General features: G+C 39.4%; 1 protein-coding gene across 1 annotated transcript in view; it reads left to right on the forward strand.

Moving 5' to 3' along the window:
* The window catches only part of itpr1b (inositol 1,4,5-trisphosphate receptor, type 1b), an 81,496-nt gene extending 56,465 nt beyond the window's left edge, over nt 1-25,031 (forward strand). Inside the window, exons 51-62 of the mRNA XM_030728482.1 lie at nt 280-387; nt 1,733-1,925; nt 6,902-7,024; nt 12,663-12,838; nt 13,184-13,348; nt 13,423-13,612; nt 13,867-13,959; nt 14,757-14,905; nt 15,783-15,948; nt 17,437-17,597; nt 22,256-22,417; nt 23,750-25,031. Coding sequence (XP_030584342.1) covers nt 280-387; nt 1,733-1,925; nt 6,902-7,024; nt 12,663-12,838; nt 13,184-13,348; nt 13,423-13,612; nt 13,867-13,959; nt 14,757-14,905; nt 15,783-15,948; nt 17,437-17,597; nt 22,256-22,417; nt 23,750-23,836 — 1,773 coding nt within the window. The 3' untranslated portion in view covers nt 23,837-25,031. The remainder of the gene's footprint in view (nt 1-279; nt 388-1,732; nt 1,926-6,901; nt 7,025-12,662; nt 12,839-13,183; nt 13,349-13,422; nt 13,613-13,866; nt 13,960-14,756; nt 14,906-15,782; nt 15,949-17,436; nt 17,598-22,255; nt 22,418-23,749) is intronic.
* Nucleotides 25,032-25,485: the final 454 nt, after the last annotated feature.

Genomic DNA, 25,485 nt, shown 5'->3' on the forward strand with positions numbered 1-25,485 from the left:
CACATGATGCCTGTTATTTTATTCTCTTCTCCTGTTTGAAAGCTTTCATGCTGTGCGCTGCTCAATAACAGAAGGCCTGTTTATACAATCAGTTAGTGCAATGACAGTAATTATGGGTATAAACAGTCCCACCCTGCAGCTTTGTGGGTGAATGGGAGAAATATAATGCATTCAAACAAAGGAAAAAAATAGTACCTAGTGTTAATGTAGCTGCTGAATACCAGCAGTGTCGATAGCCTGGAAAGAACGTTGTGACAACTGTCATTAATCTGTTTTCAGTTAGCCCGCCACAACAAGGAGCTGCAGGCTATGTTAAAGCCAGGAGGGACATATGGAGAAGGCGATGAAGCCCTGGAGTTCTATGCCAAACACACAGCTCAGATTGAGGTCAGTTTTTGGCTCCATGTCTTTAATAAACCACGCTAATGTGGATCTGCTGCCGTCATTCTTGTGTTTTAAGGTTCAATTTTCCTGCAATGTTATTTCTGGATGAACAGTAACTAACATTTCTGTGTAAGATGCCTGTGTTGGTTTAAGAGGGCCATGACGTGTTTTAGATTAACAATTGACTTGAGGCATGTGATACTTTTTTTTTTATTGTTGTTGTTGTCCTTTTTCTTCTCTTTGCCTTTTTTGTGTTTCTTTGTGTCGTGTGACAGAATGACAAGCACCTTTGGCATGTTTGCTCACTATGCACACAAGATGATTAAGAGGAATGTCGACTGTTGGCAGTATTCCAAACTCAAGTAGTTGGTTCAGTTTATGAGCCGCCTTTGTAAAGAAAACAACCCTTCTCTCTCTCTCCTGCAAAATACAGTTTATACCTGTCAGTCCATTTGAATCAGAGCTATTATAGCTTTGTGTTTTCTAGTAAGTTTTTATTTTTATTTCAGTTTAGTTTTGGTGAGTTTTCAGAGTGGGTTTGCTTGTTTCAGTTTAGTTTTTATTGCATGGAAATATTCAGATTTAGTTTATCAGCTCGGCTGTGTTGAAGAAAAAGTCGAGTTCTTGTTGCAGCCTTGGTGTCAGCAGCATCGGCGTCGGTCCCACGAAAACTTTAACACTGGCCATAACTCAGTGTTCAAATTCATACCATAGGTGCATCTAGTAAAAGTCTCGAGTTCAAATCTGTGACCTTGACCTGTAGGTCGGAGGTCAAGTTTTCAGAAAATCTTGTGAATGTGATAAGTCACGAACAATCTCAGATAGGATGTTCAAATCCACACTATAGGTGCATACTGTTCAAGCTAGACCCATCAAACTTCACACACTTGTTCACTGACTTTACTATAACAGCACTTTGCCTGATATAAAGCGAGAGGCTATTGTTGCCATGCTGTCCGTCTGTCTGTGAGGTTTTACCTTTCCAGTCTATAGACTCCAAAACCACTAGGAGTAGAGCCTTGAAATTTTGACATGTGTTTTTTACTCTTCAAAGATGCTCAACACTATTTGTCTGTCCAGAAGGTCTGCAGAAGGTAATTAGATGTCTGCTGAAAGCTTTTCTGCTATGAAATGGGCCTGTAATTTTATCCAGATTTCTAAATTAATTTTATATTTTCATTAACGGCCGGAGGATATGTTAGTTTAGTTTTAGTTAACTATAATTATCTTGATTTCTAAATTAAGGATACAACCTGGTTTCATATAATCTATAAAAGATTGTGGAGTAATTTGCCTGTTATAGTCGCAGATGTTTTGATTGGTGGCCGCTGCTGTGTTTGGTGTCCAGATTGTACGGCTGGATCGCACTATGGAGCAGATAGTCTTTCCTGTGCCCAACATCTGTGAGTTCCTCACTCAAGAATCCAAGCTGCGTGTATACTACACCACAGAGCGAGACGAGCAAGGTAGCAAGATCAATGACTTCTTCCTGCGCTCTGAGGATCTCTTCAATGAGATGAATTGGCAGAAGAAGCTGCGAGGTACTCAAGAGGCTACTGGTAACACAAACACAGTTCCCTGTGCGTCTTTCTCCTCAACTCTTTATCACCTAGTGCTGGGTTTACACTCTTTCCTCTTGCATCTCTCCAGGCCCCAAGCCTCTTTCGCACATATGCGCTCCATACAGGATAATGCATAAGCAGGAACTGGGAGCGAGGTTTCCCTATCGGTCATTCATTCTATAAGGATTTCTTAAAATGTTTCCTCCACATATCATGTGTGATTAAAGCACATATCCCATTAAAGAATATAAAGGCCCCAGGCACCATGACAAGTCCATTTATGATGATCCAGGTTTTTTTTGTTTGTTTTTTTGTTTTTATTTTAAATAAAAAATGTTTATGCAGCAAACAGACATGCACAGGTCTAACCCGTAACTTCAAGTTTAAGTTGTGCCAACCGCTGATCTCGAAGGGATTAGCTGCAACATGTTGCATCAAAATAAATCAGACTTTTTTCACAACCACAAACCTGTGTCATGTTTGTTTATGAATTTTTTTTGGAAATCTTGAAAAATTGCCCAAAAATTTAGCGAGAACACTTCTTTCTCAGTAGTGGAATAAAGTTGACCCATAAAGTGACCTTTCGTGAATTCACAAATGCTTCAGGGCCCATATCTGAAAGAGGCTGCAATAATGCTGAACCCTGGAGAGATGAAAGTTGAGAGAGCATGTAAACTTTTATAAGTTGCTTGTATTTATATTACAGTACAGCCATTGAGTTGGTTAGTTAATAAATATTAATAGTAAATCAGTTAAAGGCTAAGGCTAAGAGGGGGAAATGTACTTTAAGTTGAAAGCTTTGAAACGTGTCAAGCAATGGTGTAAAATTTCCACCCAGCAGAGTGGTGTCGGCCCTCAGTGTGATGTGGTGGATGACTGACAGAATGCTAATTTGTTTTCAAGAATTTACAAAGTCCTTTTTTTTGTCTTTCTCTATATAGCTCCTGACATTGTAATATCATAAGAGCACATTTTTAAAAACGTGCGTCTGTGTGTGTGTGTGTGTGTGTGTGTGCGTGCGTGCGTGCGTGCGTGCGTGCGTGCGTGCGTGCGTGCGTATTTTGTTTTTCTGGAAACTAAAAAGCTGAACTTCCCATCATAATGGAACTAATTGCTTGATGCACTTCACCTACCAACCAGCTGAAAGGTCATTCTCTTTTGGATGTCTTCTAACATGTGACAACCTTATTACAGACAAATCAAATCAAGGGGTTATAGACAAGAGACCAGGAACAGGACACTAAGGCAGAGCATGACAAAGAAAAAATAAATCCTAACGTCATCTTCATTTTAATCTTTTGTTTTTCATTAATCTTAAGTTATTTTAGTTATCCACTCAAGAAGACTATTTTGACTTTCACTTTAAGGTCATGTCCGGTGCCTGCTGACTCTGTCAGTTTTTGCTTTTGTTTGTCTTTCCTCACTTGGTTGAAGAACAGGTTGTGGCTTGTCATGTGGTCAGGCTGAAAGAAATAGGGTTTGGCTGTAATGTGAAAAAATGTGAAGAGACCAGCCTTTTTCCTATGTGAGTGAATCAGCACAGCCGGAGACCATGCTGTTCCACTGGTGCTAACCACTTATCATCAATATAATGACTTCTGTTGCCAAAAGTCTCCACCCGTACTTCTTCTTTTCTAATGAATAGCTGAGCTCAAAATAGCGTTGGCCACGATACTGATCTCCTGACCCAAGTCTAAATAGGCTGTGTCTGTGTGAGTGTGTCCAAATATGTGTAAATTGCTTTTAACTCTGCTAAATTAGGAAAAGCATTTAGTGCACAATCTTGTTTCCAAAAAATGTGGTCACTGTCTAAAATGTAAAATAAAAAGATTGAAAAAAAAAAAAAAAAGATAAATACTAGAACAAAGAACACAATAGTTTATTATAAGTTATTTAAATCCTACATTAGTTCAGCATCTGGTGTGACCCCCTGCAATTCATTACATTCGGTAACTGTTGATCAGTCCCACCCATCACATTTCAATGTTCTGACACATTCACCTCTGGGTTTCCTCACAGGAACTGCTTGCTTCACGGCCCTCCATAAAATTCCTGTTGGATTAAGGTCAGGACTTTGATTTGGTCATTCCAAGCCATAATCTTTGTGCTTCTTTGACCATCCTTTAGTAGAACAACTTTGTGTACCAAAGGTGGTTGTTTGCTGCATTGCCTGGCCCTATTCAGTTATCCATCCAGGTCAATGATTGCCCAGGTGGAGCAAATCCAGGCCCAAAACAGGACACTGAGATTATCATGTTTCACAAATAAAGTTCCAATGCTGGAATGTAGTGCTTTCCTTTCTCCAAACATAGTTTCTCATTTAAACCAAAAAATTCTGTTTTGGTCTCCAATCAAGCATAATATTATGACCACTGACCAATATTGTGTTGGTCCCACTTTTACTGCCAAAACAGCCCTTATCCATCGAGGCATGGACTCCACTAGACCTCTGAAGGTGCGCTCTGGTATCTGCACCAAGATGTTAGCAACAGATCCTTTAAGCCCTGTAAGCTCTGAGGTGGGCCTCCACAGATGGGACTTATGTCCAGCACATCCCACAGATGCTCGATTAGATTGAGATCTGGGAAATTTGGAGGCCAAGTCAACACCTCAAACACCTCAAGCCAGTGGGGAATACAGTTTCCATGAATACATGGTCTGCAACAATACTTAGGTAGGTGGTACTTGTCAAAGTAACATCCACATGATGTCAGAACATTACCCAAAGCATCACACTGCCTCCGCCAGCTTGCCTTCTTTCTGTAGTAAATCCTGGTGCCAGGTGTTCCCCGGCCGGGTAAACAACACATGTGCACCCGGAGTGAAAAGAAAATGTGATTCATCAGACCAGGCCACCTTCTTCCATTGCACCGTGGTTTAGTTCTGATGCTCACGTGTCCATTGTTGGAACTTTCAGGTGGTCTGCAGCTGTGCAGCCCCACACACAACAAACTGTCATGCACTGTGTATTCTGACACTTTTCTAACAGAACCAGCATTAACCTTTTCAGCAATTTGAGCTACATTAGCTCGTCTTTTGGATTGCAACACATGGGCCAGCCTTCACTCCCCATGTGCATTAGTGAGCCTTGGCCACCAATGACCCTGTCACTGGTTCATCGCTGTTTTTTCCTTGGACCACTTTTGATAGATGCTGACCACTGCAGACCGGGACCACCCCGCTAGAGCTGCAGTTTTGGAGATGCTCTGACCCAGTCGTCCAGCCATCACAACTCGCTAAAATCCACATTAAATACACTTGCCCATTTTTCCTGCTTCTAACACATCAACTTTTGAGGACAAAATGTTCACTTGCTCCTTAGTCTGAATCCCACCCACTAACACTGCCATGATGAAGAGATCAGTGTTATCCACTTCATTTTTCAGTGGTCATAATGCTATGCTTGATCAGTGTATGTCCACAGCCTTCTGGCTTATCCATGCAGTCTTTAGCAAAACAGCATCAGTGGAAGATCAGTGGTTTTCCCCTTGCTACCTTGACACACACACACACACACACACACACACACACACACACACACACACACACACACACACACACACACACACGCCATTGTTGTTTTCCTGATGGTGGACTCATTAACATGATCATAAGCCAATGTTAGAAAGGCTTTAATTGCTTAGATGTTACTAAAGGTTCATTTGGGACCTTGGATATGATCTTTCCTCTATTTGTATACAATCTGGTGGTGCTCAAACTCTTTAGAGTTAGTTTTGCCACCCGATGAGCATCAACTGCTTTTTTTTTTCTTCTTTCCCTGAACACCTCATAGCTTTTGTGTGTGTGCGTGCTGTGATTCACTTCACACAGGTCAGACTCTGATAAATCCCCACCCACACCTGTTTGTCATACCACTGAGCAAAAGCATGTGACTGATTTCAGCTTAAAATTGATGCTAATCCTAAAAAGGAATGAGGTTTTAGAAGACGCTTAACAGAAATATAGAAAGTTCAGAAGGGTTCACAAACTTTCAAGCAGTATGTCTACGTCATCTCACAAATTAGGTGAAGTGGAAGGTCAGTAAATTACTTAGTCACTAAATGGAGCATTCATTCTGAATCTATGATAAGTCATATTGCTGAAGAGAATTTCCAGATTTCTTCATCTGTGATACAAAATATCATTAAAAATGTGGCGAACCCAGAGAAATCCATGAACACAAAGGACAGATGTGACTGGAAGGGCTCACTGATAATTCAATAAACCATTTTCTGCATTCAAAAATTCAAATTTTTTTACTCTACCATTTAAAGGGGGAAAAAAAAAGGTCAAATTACTTGTACCTGCTGTGTGCCTTTGGCAATTTCAGATGGTTTTAGGAGACGTGAAGAACATCCTGTGGTCTGATGAATCATAATTTGAAATCCTATTCAGATATATATGCATAAATGATTTGGAGATTGTTGCATTCTGTTGTTTACATTTTCCACAGCATCCCAACTTTTTCCAAAAGTGAAATTTGTGTGATTTTTGTGTACTTAAATTGATCTGAGCTTTCCCAGGTTCCTTTTTTTCTTGGTGGTTATATTAGCAATAAACCTACACACTCACATTATGACTTTAATTGTGTTTCACATGAAATTTACTATTATGGTCAAATCACCAGATTTGTGACAAGTGAGCAGCTGAAAGTAGCTTTATGAAAGAAACTGTTAATGGCACAATTTTTATAGCTTCTATCTCAGTTTTTGTAAAAAGAGAGAGAGTTAAACCAGTCCATGTGTCTGTATATAAATGTAAGTCTCAGCTTTGACTAAAATATATTGAAAATAAAACTTAAGAACCAAATCTTTGGTCTGAAACACTGGTCAGTCGTTATGTGTCTGTGAACAGTTTTTGGTGTATAGACAGGGATGCACCATATCTCGATGCTTCAGTGCTCTTTCTTTGCTATAGCGTTCTGTGTTAATTTGCTTCAATATCCTGTCCTCCAGCCCAGCCCATCCTTTATTGGTGCTCCAGGAACATGTCATTCTGGAGCAGCATCTCCTTCAACCTGGCTGTGCTCATGAACCTCCTCGTAGCCTTCTTCTACCCCCTGGAAGGCGTCCGTGGAGGTCAGTCACTTTCACTCGTCACTTTTTAAACTATAGATTTGTGTGTATGATACCCAGTAATTGCCACAGTGTGAAAGGGCCCATTGCCTATTGTGCTATAATATTTTTAAACACAGAAAAATTATTGTTAATATTCTGCATAGGTAGTGAGTGCATACAAGCAGATCAACTAGATCCTAGAAGCAGCTTCTAGTCTAACCAACAGTAAAAGTTTGGTGTGCTGCAGTCGAAGCGTCATACATGAATTTTGAGATAAGCTTGTTTCTGTAGGTCAGTTTGAAGCAGCGTTACAAATCTTAGTCTTAAAACAGGTTTTGGTTGTGTGAGCTTTAGCACGTTTCAATTTTCTGCTGCGTATATGCTCATTCATGAGCTGAAGATCACATGCATGAATACCGTGACAGACTTTTAACGTTTGTCCTTTAACACATGAGAACAACAGATTGCCTGTGCCCTGATTGTGATCTACATGTGTGTGTATATGCACTGTGGTTAACACAATGAGTGTGACTACTACAACACAGGAAATGGGAGTGAGTGACACGAGCATTACTGCTGAGATCAGGGGTGGGGCGGGATGTAGTACAAAATGTGCATTTTCAGAAATCTATATGGCAAAAATGAAAATTGGGTTCTTACTAATTAAGTTCTTAATTTTATGGTCACGTGACCTTAGCACATTTAGACCTTCCAGGTGAAAAGTCAGCTCAGTGTGGTATTGAAAGTAGTCCTCGATCACCCCAGGGAACCTGTGATCAAAAAAAAAAAACTATCAAAAGTTCAGATTAGCCTGAAAGATTATAAGAAGTTTCTTTCGGATATTCAGAGAGAAGAGAAACAATTAATCTTTTTCTTTCCCCAAGTTTCTGTAATAAGTAAATTAGCAGCCACGCCCATTTTTGACATTAATTACCAGGCACGGAAATGGGCACCACAGTCTCCTCTGTCCCAGTCTGATAATGGCACTGCGCAATTAAAAAGGGCTGGCATAAGTTTGTGTGTGCTGGAGATGAGGATGTCAGAAATGAAAAACTGGTGTTGGCAGACGTCTGATTAATGTTAGCAGCTCATAGTTATGAGTCACTATGTACATCCAGCAGGGGGAAAAGGCCATAACTGGCTCTGCAGCAACAATTAAATACTTTTAGCTCTGATTTGAGTCCAAAAATATTATAGAATGTCATATCTGCTTAAAGCCATCTTACAATCTAAAGTAAACACAAATAACCAAAGTCCATCTGAGGTGATATATGAGGCATGTGTGACCCCAGTTTTTACATCCTTTACAAAATACTTTTTTTTTTTAAACATTAATTTTTACAGTAACACTCAGTACTTGAGCAGAATACATGCAGTACAATGCATTATTAGTGTGTAGTTTAAAAAGGACTTTACAGAACACTGTATGTTCCGTGCCTGTGGTTTGGGTGTAGCTTCACACCTCTCTAACCAAAGTGCACTTCACCACCGGTACAGCTGTGTTGAGAATGTAATCCTAGTTGAAGAGTTGGATTTTGAACTGCACTGCTGTCATTAATGACTGATTTTAATTAGGTCTTGACCCGGACACTCGTCTGTTCCACTGATACTGGCTTAAGAGATTTTTTTTTTCCGTATGCATCATTTCTGGTAATTAGGTATGTGATAGTTTGTTTTCCATCCATACTTTTAATACTGTGGCCACCTCATAAAGACAAAATCTCTGGCAGGAAATGCTGTAATACTGACTGTGGAACTTGAAATAACAGTGAAAGCGATTAACCTGCGTCAAAGATGCATACAGCAAGAATTCAAATGGCAGATGTCTGTCTTGACAGTTAATAAATATTTGTCCAAGCAGGTGTCTGTTTCAGAAATGTAAATTTAAATATAAAACTGCGCTCTGATTTCCTCGAGTGACGTGAGGAGTTTTTCGGTCCCACAGCAGGTGGTTTAAAGTGCTTTCCTAGTCTTACTGCCCACTCAAATATGGTTTGCAGTGTAAAGCACTTTAAGCGTACAGCTCTTTATACACTTGATCTGAATCATATCTGTGGCCAAGTGGAAAATCGTTCATCATTTGCAGTTTAAAAGGTGTCTCAGTTCAAGCCAAGGTCTATTATGCTTTAACAATCTTGCCCAAAAGTTTTAATGACTATTCATTTTTAAATGTGTGTAAATATTTCAGCATCACAACACATTCTGACTAAATGCAGCGCGTTTTCCAAAGCTTCCTTTTAAACTTTTCTATTATTGTGCAGGACTGCACCACAGTCTTCCTCACTCAGACACTTACAAATACTACAGTAATCTCTGGGATATGATTCAGTAATGTCCACACAGTCAGAGTTCTACAGAAGAAAACTGTAGAGATTGTATTCAAAGCTAAAAATAAGTCAATATTTGTTGTCATGACGTTGGTGACTTGCAGTCATGTTATAGCTAGTCCTTGGTTATTTTTTAATATCTAACCAAGATTGTGACGTTTCTAAAGACATACACTTAAAGTGTTAAAGTCTTTGTATGAATGAGGAAACAAATTGTGTTGCACACTGCTGCTTCAGGCTCAGAAAAGGAGAAGGTGTCACAAAGAAACTCAGTTTGTTGAAGAAAACCTGCCAGGGAGCAGGTTAGATTCAGACTCCATTAATAACCAACAACTAACCCAGAGTTTTATTTAGCACTCTGAAACGAAAACCCAGTGAATCCATCAGCTCTCGGTTTCGCTAAACCCAGTTTCTGGAACACATCTCTTCACAATTTTAACCCAAATTTTCCAAATGTTTCCAACTTTAACAAATGAAACAACCAAAAAAAGAGAAGTCGGCGTTTTGATACAATCAGTCACCAGTGGTCACCACTTTAAGACAAGAACAGGCTTTCTGACTGTTGTGCACGCACGCACGCACGCACACACACACACACGCGCACACACACACGCGCACACACACACACACATATACTCTTATATTACCAAAGTTCGGCATGCCATAAAGAAACCCTTAAACCGAAACTACACAACAAATTTTTTTTTCTGGAATAAGGCGTCAGCACTGGAAGCGTTTACATTTTTACAAAAACAAAATCAAATCCAACCTCAACCAAAATTTAAGATCTCTGCTCATTCATTTCAATACTGAAACTACAGATGGTGTTATTCATTCCTTAACATCAGTATTTTCTGTGTGCCATCCTTCTTTTAGAGTCGCTGTTGCTGTCGCTGATTGGATATAAACATCTTTCGAAGCTGCTGTTACTTTATTTATTTATTTATTTTTTTTTAGCAAAAGATGTCTGAGAAAAATGTCTTCACACTGATGCTGCATTCATGCAATATCAGTTTCAGACATGTGAATGCTCTCAGTAGGCAAGTTGTAATAGTTGGTTATATCAACCAGTCTGAAGCATGTATGTCAATATAATGACAAATGCACTTTACTGTATTGTGTAAAAAGGAAAGGGGGGGGACTCTAACCAATGCAATGAATAGTATTATTAATTTAAAATGACTTTTCCCTTCCTTTTAAACATTAAGGAGCTGAACAAAAACAGTGATAATCAAGCTTCTCTCTGGGATCTACAAATTTGACATTCTTTCCAAAATCATCATAATCCCTGATCAGTCGGGGTTGTCACGAAGCTTTAATTTCTAAATTTAGGTAGGGAAAAATCTGTCTGGTGTTTGGTCACAAGGTGTAACTTCAAAGACTGAATATTCATTCAAACAGAGATTCTGAGTGATAACAGGAGATTCTTCACAAGCCAAAGGAATAAGCAGACCTGAGTGTGTTTTTGTGTGAAGTTTCAGTTTTCTTTTTGAATTGCTCTTATTCCCTTCAGTTTTTCTCAGTTCTGCTTGAGGGCAGTATTTGTGGGTACGTGAAAAGCCTCAGCCATTAAGGCATCCATTGTTCCAGTGCAAAGAGAAGACGCACATTGTTTTTCGTATAAACTTTCAATTGTTCTGTCTGGGGTCAAACGGCGAGGTCCCTTTTGTTTGAACTTCCTCGCAGTGGTATAGAGCAGACAAAAAAAAGAGGTTGTTAGCTTCGCTTTAGAAACTTGATGTGGTTTTCAGTGTTAAAGGTCTTCTGTGAGCTTATAAGATCATTCCAGGACACATTCACTGCAAAATTAAGTGTTCCGGGGATGGGTTATGTGGAATGGTGAACACTTGCAGAAACACAGACACCATTTCCTATATTCTTACCAGCTGAGATTCTTAATTTTAATGTTCAAGTCAGCTGCTTGCAAAAAATACCATATTGTTTTAAGGAAGACAATTTGGTCAAAAATGTTGTTTATTGCCAGTTAGGCTGCTATGAGTCAATATCAAACTTGCAGATTGTACAGACACCTTAAAAAAATATGTGGAATCCCCTTAAACATGATTGAAAACCTCATTTGCGATGATGATTGATGGTTCACTAAAGCGGTTTGTTTAGAGAGAAACTGTGGTCGGGACCTTATGCTAGTAGCAAGCAGAAGTGTGTAAGCCTTAGAAATAAACACATTCTGAATAACTCCAGGTTGGATAGTTTGATGTTGAGCTCCAGGTCAGGTGGTTGTTTGTGGGGATCGGAAGAAATTAAACTGGTCACAGGTGCTGCTCTAATATGAGCAGACACAGATAGTTGAGCTGTAGTGCAGCTGCCTGTCAACAACACAAGCAGTGTGTATATGTGAAGTGTAGTGTAAGTAGTATAGTGTGAAGGTCAGTCTATGTGTCTTCTTACAGCTGCAGAGTAAGCAAGTAAGAGAGATGAATGGCCTTAGACAGTAGGTGTGACGTCAAAGCTACTGTGTCTGGGTTGGCTGCCAAGTCCGAGTGCCCAGGCTGACTGTTACAATGCAGTACCTGGGTGCATCTGATACATTTGGCTGGAGCAAAGTGTATTTTTAGCCAAGAGGATGTTATGTAACAACCTGTCATGTGATCGGTATAGAGAGAGACAAGAAAAAGGAGGCCTCAGAAAGGAGAGAATGCAGGGAGACATTGAAAGCGCTCTTCTTCCTTACACAAAGGTTTTTCTTTATTTTTTTTCCTCTGGTAACAGAGAAATCAGAATGTAGGGTGATGCAACCTTTCTGCTACATGCTGATCAGGAGCCAATGCATCACGAGCTTATAATACTGCCTGAACTACAATGATTGTGATACAAATAAATACATAGGATAGGAGGAATATACGGGATAGGTCCAGGTACTGTATTAATATTCATCAACATTCACAAATAATTAAAAAAAAAAAAAGTTTCAGCTGTTTGTCAGATGGCCACTTTGTGCCATTTACTGCTTGATGATGTGTACTTAATGATTCCATAGTTAGTACTAACTTTTGTCTCAAAATGGAAAGCATAATATTCTGTTTCCTGAAGCTTATTTATGAATGAATAACTCTGAAAATGGCCTTGCTGAATAGGGCATGTGTGCTCTTGCTTCACTGCAACTATCAAACAGTTGCTTTTGTATTTAAGAAGATAAACTGATAAATTTTAGTTATGGTGCACAGATGTTATGGAGTCTGACTTGCCTCACTCCTGAGTGACTGGATTATCAATTCACTTGATAAAAACAATAAGTACTTACTGTAGGTGGCTTTGATAGAAACGATTGACTGTTTCTCACCTCTCCCTAATGAGATCTCGTTCATCTTCAGGCACTCTGGAACCCCATCTGTCTGCCCTGCTGTGGATGGCCATGCTGGTTTCTCTGGCTATTGTCATAGTGCTGCCTCAGCCTCATGGTATCAGGGCACTTATTGCCTCCACCATCCTGCGCCTAATCTTCTCTGTGGGCCTCGAGCCCACATTGCTTCTACTAGGGGCTTTTAATGTAAGTGTGCATGAACCTGACATTGAACTTACTCATACAGGAATAATTTACATGCAGTGCAGAAACACAGACTCTGTTGTATTGCCACAGCTAACATTCAGACAAGATTTTGCATTCAAGCAGCTGCTAACAGAAATGTCACTCACTGAATCTTGAATCTCGTAGATTTGATGCACAACTCTGGGAGATTCTACACTGACAGTGTAACACGTACACTTTATTTTTAGTAGTCTGAACAATGACTGTTTGGAACTCTTCCTACTTAAACCGAGCTGTACTTTTGTTTTTACTTTGAACATGCATTATGCTATTTCTACATCCTGTGTGTTTCTCATTGTACTTCAGTTGTGTAATAAGGTCATCTTCCTGATGAGCTTTGTTGGAAACCGAGGAACCTTTACACGTGGATACAAAGCCATGATTTTGGATGTGGAGTTTCTGTACCACCTTCTCTACCTGATTATCTGCACTCTGGGGGTCTTTGTCCATGTCTTCTTTTACAGTCTGCTAGTAAGTGAGCCTGCATTCACCCAGTTCTTTCTTTCACATGCAGATACTCATCACTAAATCCTTCCTCTTTCCAGCTCTTTGATCTGGTATACCGAGAAGAAACCTTGCTCAACGTAATAAAGAGCGTCACACGCAATGGCCGCTCAATTGTTCTGACAGCCGTGTTGGCGCTTATCCTCGTCTACCTCTTCTCCATTGTGGGATATATCTTTTTCAAGGACGACTTTATTTTGGCTGTCGACAGGATACCCAACAAAACACTCGGTATGTTGAAATACAGGTTTCTTGTCATTTCCTTGATGGAACCAAAATGCATGCCACGCCCTCCCTGACCCAGGTACTTAAAAACATTGAATGTTTTTCCTCGTGCATGCTGAATGTCTAAAAAAAAACTTGCTTTTAGAATCTGGCTACAATATCACATGTTAAATTTGTCACCATAAATATGCATTGTATAAAAATAAAGGTTTTGACTCACAAATGTGCAACTTGTATTTCTTTTGTGCTCAACTGAACAGAACATGGAGCCAGTATGGTGGGAGAGTTCTTTTCTAGTGGAGTGTGTCAGAAGGAAAATGGAGAAAACTGCTCAGCAGAGGCCGTGATGGATGGTAGGTTGACAAGAGTAAAAGGTAAATGTGAGCGCATTCACATGGGGTGGAGGCTGGGGTCAAAGGTTTCAAGTGTGACATCTTTTGAGTGTTTTCACGTGGCTACATGTGTTTGTGTGAAGGTCTTTATGTTCTTACATATGTTCATTTTTGACTCACCCAGAAAGAGATTGATCCAACTGAGCTAAAAATCTAGGCGACTGGGTGGTCATAGGATTAAAACTGGCTGGGCCAACTGGGGGCTTTCAGGGAGCTGGGTCAGACACCAGGGGTTTAGGCTCTTTGTGGTCTCACAGTACCAAGTCTAAGACTTGATGTAGGGCCCCATAGTTGAAAGGTCAGAGATTAGAGCAGGTCGCTGGGTCCACCCAGTGATGGTTCCGAGACCCTCTAACTGCAAACAATGAGTTTTTGCAAACCAGCTGACCTTGCTGTGGAAAGCCACCGTTCAAAGGTGAACACATAGCACCTTTAAAATTGATCGGCCAACCATGTTGAATCCTCAAACTGCCCGGAGCTTGACCTTGTCTAAGCTTCTCTATCCATCACCACCAGGCAGGCTAATTAAGGTAGTCTAGTGACTAGTTTTTGTGTGGGAAGTTAGAGAGTTCTCAGTAATATCCTCCCAGTTTATTTTGGAAATATATCAGATCTCTTTTCATCTTTATGTAGTGTAGCTGACAATACTGGTAGCCTCTCATTTATGTGAATTCATTTATACAGTTCCTGCTGATGAATAATAGAAATGCAGACTAAACCTAAAAGGATCCTACAGTAACATTTCACTGTCTTTGTAGCTTCCCTTGTTATCCAGCCATCAGCAGTGGTGATTGAGGATAAGGAGCGGACGTGTGATTCCTTACTCATGTGCATTGTCACAGTATTGAGTCACGGCCTCAGGAGTGGGGGAGGTGTTGGGGACGTCCTGCGGAAACCATCCAAAGAGGTATAAAGAACAGGAACACAGCAATGAAGAAAGATCACACCCAACTTTGAGGGTGTGAAGAAGCGTCATAAAATAACCAAAATAATTTTCCTGTTTTTGCCTTTTAAAGTCTGTCAACACAGATCAGACATACGTGCACATTACGTGCACAGAGTTAAATTAAATTCAGAAACTAAAAGACCTTCAAAAGGGCATTTATTGTTGTAACGAGGCAGTGAGAATTGAATTTTCTCCAGCTTCAAAAAACTGCGTGCCATAGTAGACCCAATAAGCAAAAATGGGCCTGCTATCAAGTTTATTTTTTCTTGTTACTTATGGGTTTTTGGCCTTCACTGTGCAGTCATGTATGTGAAAAGTTCATACTGATCTAATTTGAGGGTCAGGTTTGTGTGTTCAGAAATCTGAGTTTTAAGAAAGTGTTAAAATTCACATAGTGTGATGTGGAAAGCCAAAACTTCTTGTAGACATGAACTAGGAATGTTGTGTCCAGCATATTGTAAAATGAACAACTTTACTTTTTCAAGCTGATATTCCTCTAAGTACTGGGAAGGATAGCACACAGTTTTGTTGAAAAAATGATCAGAAGCAAACTGTTCACAGCTGATATTTTATATGCTTTCAAACAATCCAAGATGTGGTCTTTAGAGGTTTTTCAGTATGACAGGTCAGGGTTTATACCTGTATTAGTTTGCAAACCTGTTAACCTTCATCTGTGAATAATGACTTAGTAAGATGGAGATTTTTTTTTTAAACTCTCTGCACCTGACTGAATATCTAAAGTGAAAAATACTCCCACTGATTGACATTAGTGTGTTAGCTTACATTGCCTGTTCTCACTTCCCACCCAACCCCAAACCCCCCACCCCGGCTTCAACAGGAACCCCTGTTTGCAGCCAGAGTTATCTACGACCTGCTCTTCTTCTTCATGGTCATCATTATTGTCCTCAACCTCATCTTTGGTGTCATCATTGATACATTTGCTGACCTGAGAAGTGAGAAGCAGAAGAAAGAGGAAATCCTGAAGACAACATGTTTTATTTGCGGTGAGGAAAGAAGCAAAATCAATTTTAAAAACATTAAGACCACAGCAGACTGCCGTGCTGCTGTGGTCACATTTATGTGCTTTCGCTGGCAACGGCCATGGCCAATTTTAATTTGTGCTCAATGTTACTGCTCTATTCTCATGAGTGTGATATCTCTTTATTAATGCCTGCGGTATTTATAAACTTATAAATGTTCTCACAGTCTTAAGTATGAACTGATTAGATTTGAGTGGTAAAAGGTCACCAACTTCACATCTGTCCTGTTCTTGTGAATGTCCATGTCAGTTTCAAACACGTGGTTGCCTGGACACAAAGCCGATTCCTTGTACTCACAAGTTAAAAGCCCAACTCGACAATCTTTGCTTCCTGTTTTGGATCTGATTTTATTCTTAAAGTTCTGACCCAGGTGTTGATTTGTGTGTCTGCTCTGTGCTGTTCTTTGTCCACCATGCTGAGGTGATGAAGTTATGGCATTCTTATGTTCAAAAGGTCAAAATTCAAGTCTATTCAAACATGGATGGAAATAGAAACTTGATTGGTTGGAGGAGGCATACAACAGCTAGGTGGTAATTCTAGTCTTACTTTTAGAGGCATTCTGCCTACTCAGCAAACACTGTAATTTGTCAGCATTATGGGAATATGACTCATGACCTTTGACACATCTTTTCCTATCTTTTTAACCCCCATTTCTACATACTAGTAGTGCTACATTCTTTGAGTTTAAAAAAAGCGGAAATGCCTTTTAGTTCCATTCGAGCTGAAGCTGCAGCTGATACTTGACAAGTTTCATTACAGGCGGGTGCGAATGCCGAGATTCACCGATGATGATGAAATTAAGGGAAATCAAACAAGTGGTCTGCTCTCAGCTCTTATATGAACATGCGACTGCTGTGATGCAGCTTCACACGAGGTGTCTTTTCAAATGGGGGCTTTTTTTTTTTTCTTCTTCTTTTTTTTTTTTTTCTGGGTAAACAACCAAACGCCTCCTCTTCCCAGAATGAATGGTTAGTCATGGCAGGTGCTGATGTGGAGGAGGAGTGTTTCTTCCTGTTACCATATGGGTCTTGACCATGTTAGACAGTTCGCATACTCAGACACTGGCCTCATCTGTCACTGCACAGCCACTTTTTTTGGGATTTCATCTGAATAATCAGTAATCAGTTCTAACTGCGCTTGTTCCTTTGTTGTGTCTGGCCATTCCCTCATACCCCCATTTCCTTTTCCTTTTCTTAATTTTTTTTTTTTAGTCATCGTCATTTACCTCACAAGACTGATGATGCAATCTTGCAACCAAAAGTGTATTTTTCTTCACTTTTCCTAAGAAATAAAGTGGAAAGATGTGTGTGTGTGTGTGTGTGTGTGTGTGTGTGTGTGTGTGTGTGTGTGTGTGTGTGTGTGTGTGTGTGTGTGTGTGTGTGTGTGTGTGTGTGTGTGTGAGAGAGAGAAAGAGAGATTGTATCATTTTTTGTTTTCTTTTTTTTTTTTAAGGTTTGGAAAGAGATAAATTTGACAACAAGACAGTCACCTTTGAAGAGCACATCAAAGTTGAGCACAACATGTGGCACTACTTGTTCTTCATTGTACTGGTGAAGGTCAAGGACTCAACAGAGTATACTGGCCCAGAAAGCTATGTGGCTGAAATGATCCGGGTAAGGATGCTGTCATGCACATGCACATACACTCGGTATTAGTATAGCTGCAGGTCTTTCAGGTCTAACAAGTCTTGAATTCAGTTGCCTCAAACAAGGCCCAAAAGAGGGTCTTTAATTAGAAAAGTTGTGAATAATTTCCTTCCTTGACATTAATTTAAACATTATTAACAGTACTTTTATAAGGTAGCATGCAAGTGCCAATTCTCAAAAAATGTGAATTAATTTTTCAATAGTGCATCTTTCTATTTATTTTCTGTGGTGTTGAAGGTGACATGAATTGATGAACTGAGCTGCCAAGTACTTACATTACTGACAAATTCATGTGTTTGATTATGAAATTGGTTGTAAATTTATTCATTTTTTAATCCTTTAAATTGTCAGGCACTTTAGAAATTCTGCAATTAACTTGTTTGCATTTGCCACCCCCCCCAATCTTCTTCACTGCTACAGGTGTGCCTCAAAGACTACGTTAGCAAAAAATACGGCACAGCACTGTATCTGCTACCGCTGTGGTCTTAACTGAGGTTAACCTTGACTCCTGAAGAACACTGTAGGCGTTTCGACTAGGCGTTAAGGTTTATATGGGTTTGGACAGAAGTGATTACTGCAGTCTTTTTTGCTTCCTGCACAGTGTGCGGCAGTAATATTTTTTTTTTTTTACCTCATGTGCTCCAGTGTACCAGCACTGCTTTTATGTAATCCCTTCCTCTGTGACCTTGAATCCTTCCAAAGCATTATCGCATCAGTCCATTTTATGAATGGACAGTTAACATTCAGACACAGTCTGCCTTCAGCATAAAATGTGTTAAACCTCTGAAGCCGGCATGAATTGTTTTAATCATTAAACACACATGCGCACACCCTTTATATCACCACATGACACTTAAGCACGCAAACACGTAGAAACACTGAGAATTATTTCTTCAGTTTTTGTCTATCCTGATATACTGCATATTTATATGTACTTCATAGAAAGTATATTAGTTATTAGTTCTAACTAAGGCATTATCATAAAAACTTTAAGATGGTAACTGTTAAGTGATTGTGTTTGTACCAAACAGAGGAACATATCAGATGCGTGCGAAACCAGTTGAGCAAGTAATTCAACTAGATATCTGTAGCCAAAAAACGGTAAAAAAAAATAAAAAGCTTAAAAATGTATTGTTTTGATTGTTGCATCATACTTGTAGTCTGTGAGCAATTAGAAAGCATTTTAACTGCCACAGGAAAGCCCCTGCTTCTGAAGTGGTTGCTCCCCTGACGCACTTCTGCTGCTGTCAGTTTTTGACCCAGTTTTTCATTCGATGCCATTTAGCCCACTTTCCTGCCTTTTGCCTTGTTGTGCTACTCTTAGTCTTGTGAGGAACCACCTGATTTGGGATTAACTCCCTGTCCTCTCTCCCATTAGCCTTGTACCCCCGCTGAGCCAAAACGAGCTCGTCAAGGGTGCATTGTGACTGGTTAAGAGTTTAAGCCGAACAGAAGAAGTTGCACATTATGTGAAAGGCGCCGGTGAGCCCAGTCAACCTTTGACATTAACTCTCAGCAAGTGTCCCCATGTCTCGTTACAAAGAGTTCATCATTCACAGAGGTCTTATAAAACACGTTTAGTTAATCATTCACGGAGGTTAAGCTGAGTCATATTATATGGAGAGTTATCATTTTATCAGCTCCTTCAATGGAATTCATGTTTTTGTTTTGTTTTCTTGGGGGGGGATTATTTATTATTTAAGTAGCTAAAATAAACTGCATGAAAAAAAGTAAAACATCAATTTAATTAAAATTGTATCAGGTGTAAAACCTTCGCAGTACTCTTCCCATGTACCATAATAATGTAGAGTGCAATAGTCCCAATACAGGAAAATGATATTCATACATGCATTATATGTATATAATAGCTTATGTGCTGTCTTTATGAGAATACCTAATGTGTGTGTTTACATAGAGATATACAGTAAATCTGATTAAATGTTTGCAACTAACTTAATCTGTGCAGTTTGTATTAGTGGTTCATGATCTTTCTCCAATTTTCAGTTACATGCTGTGTTAAACTTTATTTGAATGCACAAAAGTATTTAGGAATATTATGGGTCATCATCATCATAATAATAGGAATCATTTCTGCCAACAGTATGACAAAAAAATCCATTCAAATGAGTTATAAATGAATTATTTTGTTAATTATTTAGTTGTTAGACCTTTAATTTTATTACAGACACATCCCTTTATTTTCCGCCAGTGATTTGATTAGCAAATGGTATATTTACAGGCTCTTTTGTTTCTATCTGAACAGGATCTCTCCCACTGTGTTTCGATTTTTTTGATGCTGCGCTAACGTGGAAGAAGCAGCGGGACAGAAGGGGGTGTAGAAGTCAGACTACTCTGACAATGACTGGGACTGACGTCAATGGTGGAGGGCTCTGGGTGAAATGTCACATATAAGGTGTAAAAAAGATGATGCGCAGTTTGCACCCATTGCAGTACTTCTAATTATGTCCAGCACTTAAAAAAAAAAAAAAAAAATGACACCCCTGCTCTACGTGCAGATTTCCAATCATCCGCTGCTGTCAACTTTCAAAACTGTAATAAATCTGAGTACGGAGGAAAAAAAAAAAAAACCCTTCAACTGTCTCTGGCTGCGGCTGTTTAAATGTGCAATTTTTTTTTCTTTCTTTAGTTTATTTGCATATTTGTAAAGTGGGAGGGTCGTCAGCTCATCAGGTGGCTTGTGGCATGACTGTGACGTTTTCTGTTGCTGTTTTAACCACACAGCATCCTGTTTCTGTCATGGCCCGTGCGGTTTTAATAATGAAAAATGTACTTCCGTCATTTCCATTGAACCAGCACGTTGTAGACTCTTAAGTCATGCCTGCACTTCTCAGTTTACTGGAAGTGCTTTCATATGTAAACACTGGGGATGGAAAGAAGGCTAGGCCGTTAGTGATAAAGTCGTCAAACAAAGACACGTGTGCCTGCAGCCTGTGGGTAGAATCCAAAAAAGGGGAAATGACCTCTGTCATGTTTGCGGGCTTGCTTATTTATTTGTTGAGCAAAAAACAAACCCCAAAATTCTGAGTGTGGCGGCAAAGATTATTTCAAAAACATATCTGTGATTGTTATCTCTAAATCAGTTTTTTTTCTGGAGCAGTGCAATCATATGATGTGCCAAATATTGCAGTCGCTGTGTTCAGATATAGAAATGTATGCTGGAGTGCGAGGAGGCAGGTAAACTAGTAAACACAGCCTCTGTCTCTTTGCATTCAGGAAGTGGAACTTGCTCACAGCCATCCTCTCCTCCTTTCAGAATGAGTGTGCACTGCTCATTATTTTAGTGTTGCGTGATTCCCCTTGGGCTACCGTCTGACCCAAGACTGGTTTGTGGTGCGCACGGCCACCTAACTTGTTTCTACGTCTCCAAATCGACCACTGAAACGTGGGGACTTTTTCAGGCCAGTTCTTTGGCACTGCACTATTTCTAGCCAGTGACCTCAGCGTCTGCGCGCAGCACACTCCCTTTTCATTCATGCGGCAGTAGGGCAGATGGTTGTGCTGATTTAAGGCACATGACAACGGTATGGAAGTGTGTTGGTTAGGTTTTCAACATAAATGTATTTACATGACTTTGAGCTATTTGTGAGAACACACAATAACTGTGGCAGTGACTGCTGCCCCCTCTGCATGCTACTTTGTATAAATAACATTATACTAAATATGTTTTACATTATTAAAACTAGTTTCTATTATTTGATTTTTTTTTTTTTTTTTTTCCTGTCACTTTCTGTCAAAGTTCTTACCGTTTTAGGTCCTGGTTGTTTTGGCAACAAATTATTTTTTTTTGCTGTTGCTTAAAAAAGAAATCCCCCACATGTAAGTATAGAAAACAGAATTGAAGTATTTTTGTCCTTATTGTTTAAACACTCCAACAACAAACATAACAGCATTATAGGCTCCTCAGCCTTCAGTTTCTTGCATCTACTGGAAGTTAAAAGCTCCTTGAGGTTTTTTGTTTCTTTGCAATGTTTATCACAGTGATACAAAAATTGTGATAAATCATGCACATCAATTGTTGCCATCTCTTGTTCACTGCTCCTGGTGGGAGTCTTAAGACTGATACTCTATAAAAACCTTTTCAGTAAGCAGAATTGCTCCAAAAAGTATTTCGAAGTACCGACAAGAACATTCGAGATCTCAGTGTTTATCTGTATATATGATGTGACTTGGAGTCATATGAGGAAATTTCTGTACGCTTGCCAGTTTGATTGTGTGTGTGTTTTAAGACTAGGCGTGACTGAAGCCGATCAACAAACAAGTGAACTGTCTTGTGTGAGTGGTTTCAAGAATGCCTGCATATCCCATGTGAATCTAATATGGAAAGTCCCGTTCTGATTAGTGTGATTCCGCTTTTAGAGTCAGCTTCAAATCAGTGCACCCAAGCCAGAGACCAAAGTGGGTGTTAGATGGAAAATAAGTCCAAATTTAATATGGCCTAATGTCATTTACGCTTGTTTGAGGAGTTAAATTTAGAATGAGAAGTGAAAGCTTTCTCAAAAAATTGCAAAGCTTCCAGCAGTTTGAAGGCATTCACAGGGAACGTGATAAATACATTTCATTGTATTTTCATGTCCCCTTAAACCAATCAAATTTCTGTTTACCAGGAGCACAACTTGGACTGGTTTCCAAGAATGAGGGCCATGTCCTTGGTCAGCAGCGATGCAGACGGGGAACAAAATGAGATCAGAAACCTGCAGGAGAAACTGGAGTCCACCATGAAACTGGTGTCCAACCTCTCAGGCCAGCTGACTGAGCTCAAAGAACAGGTTGGTTTGAACTAAAGTGCATTAAAAACCGAGAGTTTGCCTTTGATGTCTGACACTTTGTCAGGGGGGAAAACATGAAGCGTTAGAGGTTTTTTTGAAAAATGTTCTGCTGACATTTCTTCAGTTTTGTTTGTTTGTTTGCTCCTCATTGCCCTTTAGATGCAGAGCTTTCTAAATGCAAAAGGTGGTGAGTCATAGTTCACAATGCAGCTCATGAGGTTCTCAATCTGATTTTATTTTCATCACTGAGCAACGGCCACATTTCGTTTCTCTGGATTAGCTAAGCCGAGACCATTTTTCCTCTTTTCTATTTATCTATCTTATTTATATACTTCTCCAAATAGCATAGTGTTTAATAAACTTCAAAACAATACATTACTTTTACATTTAGTAGACATACGCGTAGTTGTGCAAGAATACACTGGTATTGCATATCAAGGCCAATAAGACGATTGTTGCACAATTTGCTGCAATCTGCTGTTTCTAGTAAACAGAATTGTAAAAACCCTTTTACCTTCGAAATGAGAACTATCTGTGAGGAAGTGAATGTTTCAGAGACATTTTGACCCAGACGGGGAAATGGTTATTGTGCCTCTGAGAGCTGTGATGGGCACACAAACATTAGTCACATCTCACTGCAACGTACAACATTCGTTTGGCCTGCTCTGATTTCTTTCCCTTCACTTGATGAATTTAAATGTCTTACTTTCTCAGGAACAAACCGGCATTTATTCACAGGAGAGCAAAATTTTTCCATAATTAGAATAGAATAGAATAGAATGCCTTTATTGTCATTATACAGCATGTCCAATGAGATTGGTCCAAATTATAGTGCAAAAAGGACAGCATGCTATTACTTTAAATGATATTTTTCTCTAACACAGCCCTCTGCGCAGAATTATTTCTCCTGGAACACTCATTACAGGACCACTTTGTCTTCTCACTTTTAATATTGTTGTGTTTCAGTGCCGAGGTGCAAATCACCACTTTATGTCAATTAAAGTAAATTCTTCGCAGAAAACCCTCTCTTGTTCCTGCTTGTATAAAGGTCAGCACCTGCATTATGACTCATGTACTTTGCTTGATCTCTGAAATTTCTCTTGACTGGGTTTCAAGATTAGTAGTTTGTATTCGGCTGCTTTCGTCAGAAGACGCAGCAACGTGGATGACAAGGCTGGCAGGATTGTGTTTCAGTTGAGCAGCATGCAGAGTTTGCTGCTGCATTTTGTCAGTTTCTGTAAGGTGCCGCGAAAGACCGAATCGATTAAGATCAGAGAAGCTGGAATGATTTTTACAAAAAATTAGTCCTGTCTGTCTGTCTGTTGTTCTCAGATGACAGAGCAGAGGAAGCAGAAGCAGCGGATCGGCCTTTTGGGACACCCTCAGCACATGAACGTCAACCCCCAGCAGCCTGCGTAAGGTCGAGCAACACGGCCCCGGAGCGTCTCAGCACTGGCTTCGTGCCCGGATGGAGCGTGCACTCCTCACACCGAGGTTGCACATAATGTATACTGCACTGAGTGTAACTTATAACGGTAGGGAAACACTGTAACATAGGTAGTCATAAGGCGATGTGTAGCTCTACCCCACCACGCATGTGTTACTCTAGAACGTAACACTCACCCACCTCATTCTGTTCAGGCCTGTCAGAATTGGTGCCAAATGTTTCGTAGGTAGAAATAATTTGGATTTCTCAACACATGGCCTTCACTGGTTGAACTTGAAACATGAAAAAGCTGACTAGAAAGGAGGGCATAGTCCCATTTGTTGTTCTTTTTTTTTATTTTATTGTTTTATATTTATATTTCTAGCATAATGAGCAGTATTACACGTCTTATTTTTGTATGTTGTGCAATATATTAACTTAATATGCAACCTCATTGGTGTGTTGATCGAATTTCCATCAGTTATGTCTTATTTAAAAGCACGACCCAATGTTTTGTCTCTGGATAAAATAGGGCACTGTTGGTTGTCTGTACTTACACACAAATAGAGATAATATTTAATAAGCTGGCCTTCTCAGTTTTACTCTTTTCTTTTATTTCTTGAAAATGTGCATACTTCTTGAGGGGCAACTGCACTCAATATAGATAGCATATTGTTTGAGAGCAATATATACAGATAGTTTACTGTCACCTGTGTAAATCCAACAGCGTCATATCTCAGTGCTAACTAATTTTATGATATATTTGCTTTCTTATTTAACTGGGTTGTAAAGGACATTTAGTGCCACTCATGCTAATCTTGGCTCAGGAGTTGTCATTTTTACAATAATAAATGTTATGATTATAATTTCTCCAGTTTTTGCAGCAGACTTCTTCCATTTGTGCCTGTTTTTGGTCCTCGAGTTAAGTCTCAGACGTCTTTGCTGCTTGTGCTGAGTCACTTTTATTTTTACCAAAACACATTAGTTGCTACTGTTAGACTTATCTCCTTTTTGGACTATTGTGTGTACATAAAATTTGTTGCTTACCTTTGCTTTTGTATAGAAAAAGGACATGGAGGGAAAAAAACTGTTATTCATGAATATTACTATTACATTTAAAAAATTAGGCACTGTCAATTTGTATACTGGAGTAGAATTATTTATTAAAATTGATGTAATTATCCTTTACTTCCTGTGCTGTGTTTATTATTGATGTGACATGACAAGAGTAATCTAAGAAATTATATTGTTTTCGTTTAAAAATGTACACCACCGTACATTACCACATTTGAGTCGTTTCGTTTAATTATGGTTTTTTTACCATTTTCGTTTTTGTAACCACAGGCCTATAACGCACTCAAATTTATGAATTTGACTTTATCGGTACATATAGATTGATATTGCAATTGCAAATAGCATTCCTTGGTAATAAGCTGTACGTTCCACGTGTGTTAATGCAGAAATTTCAGTTTAAAAAATTAAACTGGGCCCACATCGTGGATCATTCTCTTGGCTTTCAGAGAATCTGTCTCTCTTGACTAGAAACCAGGCACGTCTGAGTAGAATACGTATCCTCATTAATCGGGGACTTTCCTGAAAGATTCTCTGAGAGCCAAGTAGATGTTCACAAGCTCTTAGTGTG

This window comes from Archocentrus centrarchus, chromosome 5 (genome assembly GCF_007364275.1).
Source record: "Archocentrus centrarchus isolate MPI-CPG fArcCen1 chromosome 5, fArcCen1, whole genome shotgun sequence".
Classification (NCBI taxonomy): domain Eukaryota; kingdom Metazoa; phylum Chordata; class Actinopteri; order Cichliformes; family Cichlidae; genus Archocentrus; species Archocentrus centrarchus.